The 7,456-nt window shown below is 38.1% G+C and overlaps 1 protein-coding gene across 1 annotated transcript; it reads right to left on the reverse strand.

Moving 5' to 3' along the window:
• Positions 1–2,588: 2,588 nt before the first annotated feature.
• Positions 2,589–5,821, reverse strand: E2F6 (E2F transcription factor 6). The gene is made up of 4 exons (XM_009077219.1): positions 5,611–5,821; positions 5,175–5,333; positions 4,104–4,218; positions 2,589–2,801 (listed from the first exon to the last, which is right to left on the reverse strand). The coding sequence occupies exons 1-4, from the start codon at positions 5,763–5,765 to the stop codon at positions 2,589–2,591; spliced, it is 642 nt and encodes a 213-aa protein (XP_009075467.1). The 5' UTR covers positions 5,766–5,821.
• Between the last annotated feature and the right edge of the window lie 1,635 nt (positions 5,822–7,456).

Raw genomic sequence — 7,456 nt, forward strand, 5'->3', positions numbered from 1 at the left:
TGAGTTGTTACTGCTGGAAAATTTTTACACATTTTACAGCAAACATTATCCCGAGTTGCTGAACCAGGGTAGGGGGAATCAAAACTTCTCTTTGGCATAGACCTCCCTCCCTCCCAAAAGAGAACAGCAATATAAAAATTCAAATAGGGAGTTTGCCATCTGGAACGAAGACACTGAAGGAAAAGGACAATCTTTCAAAAGATGTTTTCTTAATTTTAACCGTTGCTCCCAACTTCACTGCAGGAGTATCCTCCCCATTTTTACTGTGATCTATGTATTAAATATGCTGTCACTTTGCTTTTATTTGTTAACAGCTCAGCCTATAGTTTGCATTTTATAGAGACAGAAAAATAGTATCCAACACTTAAGTCCTGTATTCTGGAAGTTGGTTGCACATATGTAAGAAGTCAAGATTACTTTCTGACACAGGCTTGCACTCGGTGTTTTTTCCAATTTGCATAGTGTAGTAACTATGCATTTCACAGAACTAGTGAACCTTGTGGAAAACTGAATTAACTCTCAATCTGTATTTAGGTATATTTAAGCTCTTCATTGTCAACTGCCTCACCTTATTTGTATTGTAGAGCATTGGGCATTTAATTTCACAGCATCTAAAACAGCTGTAGAGTTGCTGGCTAAAACATTCAGGGGTTTATTAGCTTTGTTGTTCTCACTTGTGAGTAGATGCATAGCTGTCAATACTCAGTGATCAGAAAAACAAGGACTCAGACTTCCAACTTAAAAACAAACCAGCCAACCCACCCCCCTACCCAGACAGACACCTATGAAGTACCTTCAGTAAGTGACTCCAGGCATGGTCTTTGTACAGGGGCAGTTCATTCCCTTGGAAAAACCAGGATCAAAATGCTACAGCTTTATTTTACAGCTAATAAAGCTAAATGAATACAGATACAGACCTGAAGCATTTTATGTATTTTTGCAAGCTGAGCCACAAAGACGTAATGTTACTTGGCTAAAGTTCTGTGGTACATAAACTCTAGCAACTGGAAGGAACCAATTTAAGTAGTTAATAACATTTCTTCTAAAAACTACTACAGTATTGTGGCATCACAATGTCCAGCTATAACTGCTGCCAGCACCACGTAAAACAGATTTTAAATTTCCACATAATGCAAAATGTTTGTAATTATCTAGTGAATTCCAACAAAGGCAACCCAAGGTGTATCATCAGACTGACCAATCAGACTATTCCGTATTTTTATAACCTTATTTTATTTTTTTTGCTGTACAAAGGCAGAAATGCACACCATCTCAATAAATCTACATCAATAACTACCTGGACACAATACAGGTATATACACAAAGCCCAATTAACTTCACTTCAGTGCTGAAACCACAGTTCATGCAGAGCTGGCTGCAAGCAGTGCAAACAGCACCTACACAATGTAAGGCATAACTCTCAGGATACTTACATCTTGTTCCTTATTGCAAAGGCTTCCAAATACATCAGTTCTTTGTTACACTCATATGTGACAATCCTGCTTAGGAGTGCAGCCTCAGTACTGAAAAGTGCATTTCTTTATTCTATACATTCTCACACAGACTGCGGATCGTTCCAGAAAGAGTTTTCCAATTTCCATTTTTAAAAGGAATTAATTATCTATGTTTTCTGACAATTAAATTTATTTTATAAGGTAGAAATACTGTTTTCCCAAAGCAGTGTAGATCACATGCAATTATGAAAACAAAGCAACTGGAAGGAACTGTTGTCTTTTTGACTTGGGAAGACAAGCAGTACTGTGAAATGACTCAACCAACCTACTGCTGGTTCTTTAAAACACTTTGGAACATTTCAGGTCATGAAGTTTGCAGATCCAGCAGCTTTGGAGAAGCTCTTTAACAGAGATACATTCTGAATTAGATTTCTGAGTTGTAATTAATCTGTCATATCAGATGAGTTTTCTTCTTCCTTCAGAGTTCTCACTTTGAAAGGAAAGTAAAAAAGGAATATGATTACTGTCTTTGCAGGAAATATAATTCCAAGTTATTTCACAAGCAAAATAAATTAAAAAAAATGCCTAGGATGAAAAAGTCAACTCTTCCACTCAATATAAAGCAGCACTGCTAAAAATAATTTCTCTTTTGTATTCGGAGCTACTGCAATTCCTGTCTCATTTATTTTTAAACCACAACATCCTGTGCAGCACTGGGGTCTTGAGAGACTATATTCCATCCAATCTTGTTTTAAGAGATCAGAATACTACATGCCCTCTTCTGCCTGCCCTCCCTTAGAGCACGCTCTCCTTCGAAGCCACATCATAACTCTCATGGCAACACTCTCAGCTGGGCTGGACTCTGCAGTGTGGCAGCTGAGAACGACACACATTGTTCCATCCACAGAGTGCAGCTCCAACAGGAAACCAGTCAGGAACGAAGGAAGGAAAAGGTCAGAGAACAAGAGTGCCTTGCTGTATGTGCATGTGCCTGATACTCTGACCTCCTGCTGCTGTGAGGTAACACAACAGCAGAGACTTCTCTTCCAGGCATTTCCCATACTCCCACACACCCTGGCCCAGAAACTATGCCCAGAAAATTGTACTTGTACAACAGTACAGTTTACAACTTTATCAGAATGGTAAGATCATCTTAAAACATGCTGTATGTGGATCAAAGTGTATGTGGAGGACATTACCTTTATCAGGAGGAACTGCTGGCTCAGTTTCAGAAGTGACAGTATCCACATCTTCACAAGTTTTGGCACCTAGCTTCTCTTTTTCAGTCTCACACAGATACACACCAATGGGTCCTTTTGTGCTCCTCACATGTACTTCTATATGATCCTATAAAACAGCGACTTGTGTGTAACCCAAAGAACAAATCTCATGTATCTTTTGTCTATTTTTGTACATATTTTAAAGCAAATAGATTAAGAACAGAACAAATGCAGGAATGATGCAACTATTTAAAATTGTGTTACTACTCCCACATAAATTATGGCTATTACATTTGCAGGACAATGATTAAGCAGCATTAAGGTAACAAGTTTTCATTTTTTATAAACATGCACTTAAATATTTGTTTAGTCTTTTACTGACCTTCAGATATATCACCAAAACTTACTGTAAATTTAGGAAGAGCAACAGAATTTAAAACTTGACAAATCAATGCCAAGGATCGGAAAACAAATAAGAGGGCACAGCTTTGATAACACGGAAAAGCAACTAAACCTTATCACTTCTACTGCTTTCCTTCAGCAGGCATCACAGTGCAAGACACAAAGCAAATAAAATGTAACGGACAACAGAGAGAAGACCCTGTTCTCTCTAAAATACAGCTTTTTTTAATCCTGCCTTTTTATTCCTTCAGGAAGCCTTTGGAATTTTATCTTTTTCATTCCCATTGGATGAGAGCGAGCTCCTTTTACCAAGGAAACCACTGGAGATCTAGGCAGTGGATCTAAATATTCTTTTTTCTACTGATTCGTATCTCCTTTTCCCGAGATCTCCCTACCCTTTCTGTGCATGCAGCAAGACAAATTTGATGACTATGCAAATAAGAACATTATAAAAAACACACATCCAAAAAGAAAACTGAATTAAAATTCCATTTATCTTAAGCTTACTTCCACGATTTCCCCTCTCACAGCAGTACTTCTATATGTGGGCTCACAGTACATAGGCCCCAGAATACAGCTGCAGCATTGCTGGGTGCAGAGGGCCAAGGTATGGCTCCTTTGTGCAACCTGAATGGAGCCTGTGGATTGCATTCTGGGGGGAGGACAGGGCACAGCCCACACTTCCACAGAAAAAAAAATCCATCTCCGCATGATCTACTAGAGTGCCAAAGTGTTTTCTTGTTTTCGACCATACTTTGCATTTCATACTTTATTACAGCTGTTCTGTTCTCTCTAGCAAAACCAGATAACTAGAGTTCAGATACATTTATTGTTTAATAATTTAAGTAAAGAGAAAAAAAAAGGTTTCTAAGACTATTATGCCTACAGCATTGTTTAGTGCAACACAAGAACAATGAACTACCAATACTTGCATGACAAAGAAACTGGAAGTCAATTTCTGTTTGCTGCTGCAAAAAAATCAAATTTGAGAACTTTTGTTCCCTTTAGAGAAATGTATAAAACTTACGTCTTTAGGAACTGGTATTTCCAATTTGGTTTCCTCTGGAGCTTTGATTGCAATCACAATCTGTTCTTGAAATGCCTGAATGCTACGGATATCTTGGCATGTCACATAAGCTAGTGTACACATTGGTCAAGGATTCTGTAAAGTAACTGAGGTTACTTCGATATTAGCTTTGTAAAATGAAGTATTACCTAACAGGTAGAAAACTGGTTTTCTTTATTCCTAGGAAAGAAAAAGCTTTAAAAAATATATTCAATGTTAAAAAAACCAAACACATTTGACAGTTTTCACAGATGCTGTTGTAAGACTACAAAGCAGAGGGGAATACACTGCCCTTGATAAACTACTTCCTGTTTATTATTCCTGCATTTGCATGTAGTTTCCTCTAATAGCATGAGAATAATTTCCTGGGAAACCATAGAACTATTTTCTTAACCAGAACAAGTAAGATGTAAAGAAAATGGGCACATTTCATTCAAGCAGAGACATTAACATTCTGCCGAACAAGGGAGTTAAGTAATATTTTATTGTAACCCAAAGCTAAAATTCACTGTTTGTGTCATATTTTAAAAGAAATCCCTCTTCTCTTGCCAAAACCCATCTGAAAGACAAAACTGCATTGGAACCTCTCTGAAGAGAGAGAACAGTATTAGTACACAGCCAGCATTTATCTTCTTGGCAACTGGCCACTGGGACTCTTGTTTTGAGCCCTCTTTCTCATCTCACTAAGCTACTCGATCTCACTGGTAGGTCAAGACCTGATCCTGAGACAACTTTATAATGGAGAGAATATGGTGATGGTCAGGCTATTGAGACCACTGCCCCACTTTGTTCTTCTGCAGTGGAAAGGTGACACAAGCAGCACTGCCCCGAGAACAGCTTAGACTGCACACAATACTGCAAAGCAAGGCACATGGTTAGCATACACACATATAAAACAACCAAAAAGTTTCCTATTATAAAATTCATTATTAAGCATCACTGTGTACCTGTGGCATCAGCCTGTACTTATTACTAGATATACAAGTACTTGCAACCAAACCCATGTGTTAACATAACTGTTAAAAAGGATATTTTGCATTTTCTTTGTCATCTGTTAGTTCAAATATCTGATGAGCACAATCCTTGATTAATTCGTCCAGAGCTTCTTCCATGGCTGACAGGTCAGAAAGCTCATCCCTAAGGTTTTGCTTGTCTGGTGACTTCACAATAAGCTGGTCAAGACTAGTACCTCTAGAAGAATATGAAAGTTGTCTGGTATGTTTATATAAATAAAAGCCTGCTTACTGAACATCGAGTATACTAACAGAAAACAGCCAGGAACTCTGGCATCCTTTACTCTGCTGAAATATCCTTCCACGTGATTTTGCACTTGATACTTGTTAACATAGTAAGTAATTCATAAGGCCTATGGATAAAGAAAAACTTAAAACCTCTTGGAGTTATAAATATTACTCAATATTGTTGGGCTTTACTCTTTCAGAAATTAGAAGTTTCAAAGACAACTCACACCCACTGGATCAGATTCTTAGATCTTTTCTCAATTAACTGGATTCCATCCAACACATTTGTGATGTCATACACTCTTCGTTTTTCTACTCCAAGTGTTGTTGCTACTTCATTTAAATCAAGGACACCATGTGGAGCTTTTTTGAGAAGAGCCATAAATCTTCGTGTCAAAAGCACCAAGGATGCATCAAATCGAGGCCTTTTGACTCCCACAGTTTCTGTAAAGTTTTGATAGAATATTTAGGGTAAGTTACTACATAAACATGAAGAGCTCCTCAAGAAAAAAAAAGGAGAGTTATGAAATAACAAGGAAGACAAGTCTGGAAGCATTGCAGTTACTAATGCTAACATTGCAATGGCATCATATAAAGCCTATGAACTTCATATACCTTCATTCGTTTGCAATGATTGTATGTAAAAAGCAAACATGCATCTTTGTGCTTTCTACATTCCTGACTTCATACTGCTAGTATGGATATTAATAGTTATGTCACTGTATGTTCCACAGGACATGAGCTTGGATCACTGAATGAATATCAACGAAACCTTTGGTTAACTACAGATAGTGTCAGGGCACTGCCAGAGAAATGCAGCTCCATCACCTACTCCATGACACTAAGAAGTTTTTTTATGCCCTTTTGGCTCAGATTAACCAGTAGACCTCTCAAATAACAGTCAGGTATAGTTCAGGAGTTAGCTTGGCTTCAGGAGTGTTTCAGCCTGGACATGACCAATCTGTTCTGGAGTAGAACTTAATATGTGGACAAACTCTGTCTGCACTATTTGGCCTCAGCTGAAAAGAACTGGTCATTCCATGTTTAATTTACTAATGCAACAAAGACCTAGAGATACCCTGACACCACAGGTTTGAGAGGGATCCCTGTGTTATGTGTATCCATTACCAACATATTTTCAGAAAAGTCACTGACAATAGCTTGTTTAACTTCAGCTTCCATGGCTGCAAGTTTGTGCATCTTTAACACGAAGTGACAAGTTCAGCAACTCAGTTTTAGACTGTGTTACTGAGATGTGTGATACTATTCATCTGGTGAGAAAACAAAAAAATCCCCAAACACCTGGAAATTCACTCAAGTTTGTATTTAATCAATACCTGTTGAAAACCAACATTTGCAAGCATGATGTTCCAGTTTTCTCTAATTCACATTTCACCTGCAATATTTCCTTTATAGCAGTGGGAATGTATACTTGCAGCAGATTTAAGGAGGAACAACTATGAAGAATGTGTTGCTTCACATCTGTTATTTCATGTAGTGCTCAGCATTTCTCCTGTTCTGCTGATATTAAATATATTACAATTTCTCATTAGTTTACAGCATGTATTCACATTGTAAAAAAAAGCATGAAACACTTCCAGAATAATTTTCACATATGAAACACAGCAACTTACCTTGCACAAGCTGTGCATTTTTGCTCTTGTTCTGGTTGGTCACTGGTGCCTGGGAAAATAAAAATCGAAAAAACACTTGGCATAAAATGCTTTCTACACAGGAAGCTTCTTCAGAAGAAATCCCCAAATCAACTTTAGATGCTATAGCCATTACAGTGCTGACAATTCAATAGGTATTACTGTCACTGGATAGAAGGGATACCAGGGAACTATCGACCAGTCAGTCTCACCTCTGTGCCTGGCAAGACCATGGAGCAGATTCTCCTGGAAGCTATGCTTAGGCACATGAAAAGCAAAGAGGTGATCAGTAATAACCAACGTGGCTTTACCAGGGTCAAGTCATGCCTGATGAATTTGGTGGCCTTCTATGATGGGGCCACAGAATTTGTAGATAGGGGCAGAGCAACTGACATCATCTGCCCGGACTTACGCAAGGTGT

Source organism: Acanthisitta chloris, unplaced genomic scaffold, assembly GCF_000695815.1.
Source record: "Acanthisitta chloris isolate BGI_N310 unplaced genomic scaffold, ASM69581v1 scaffold32886, whole genome shotgun sequence".
NCBI classification, from domain to species: Eukaryota; Metazoa; Chordata; class Aves; order Passeriformes; family Acanthisittidae; genus Acanthisitta; species Acanthisitta chloris.

Bases quoted from the DNA above. Each gene is read 5' to 3' on its own strand.
- E2F6 (XM_009077219.1), bottom strand. From the start codon at position 5,765: ATGGCTCTTCTCAAAAAAGCTCCACATGGTGTCCTTGATTTAAATGAA. The intron at 5,334-5,610 runs GTGAGTTGTCTT...ATATTCTTCTAG, and splicing joins AAGAATCTGATCCAGTGGGT to AGGTACTAGTCTTGACCAGC. The intron at 4,219-5,174 runs ATATCCTTTTTA...ACCAATGTGTAC, and splicing joins GATGACAAAGAAAATGCAAA to ACTAGCTTATGTGACATGCC.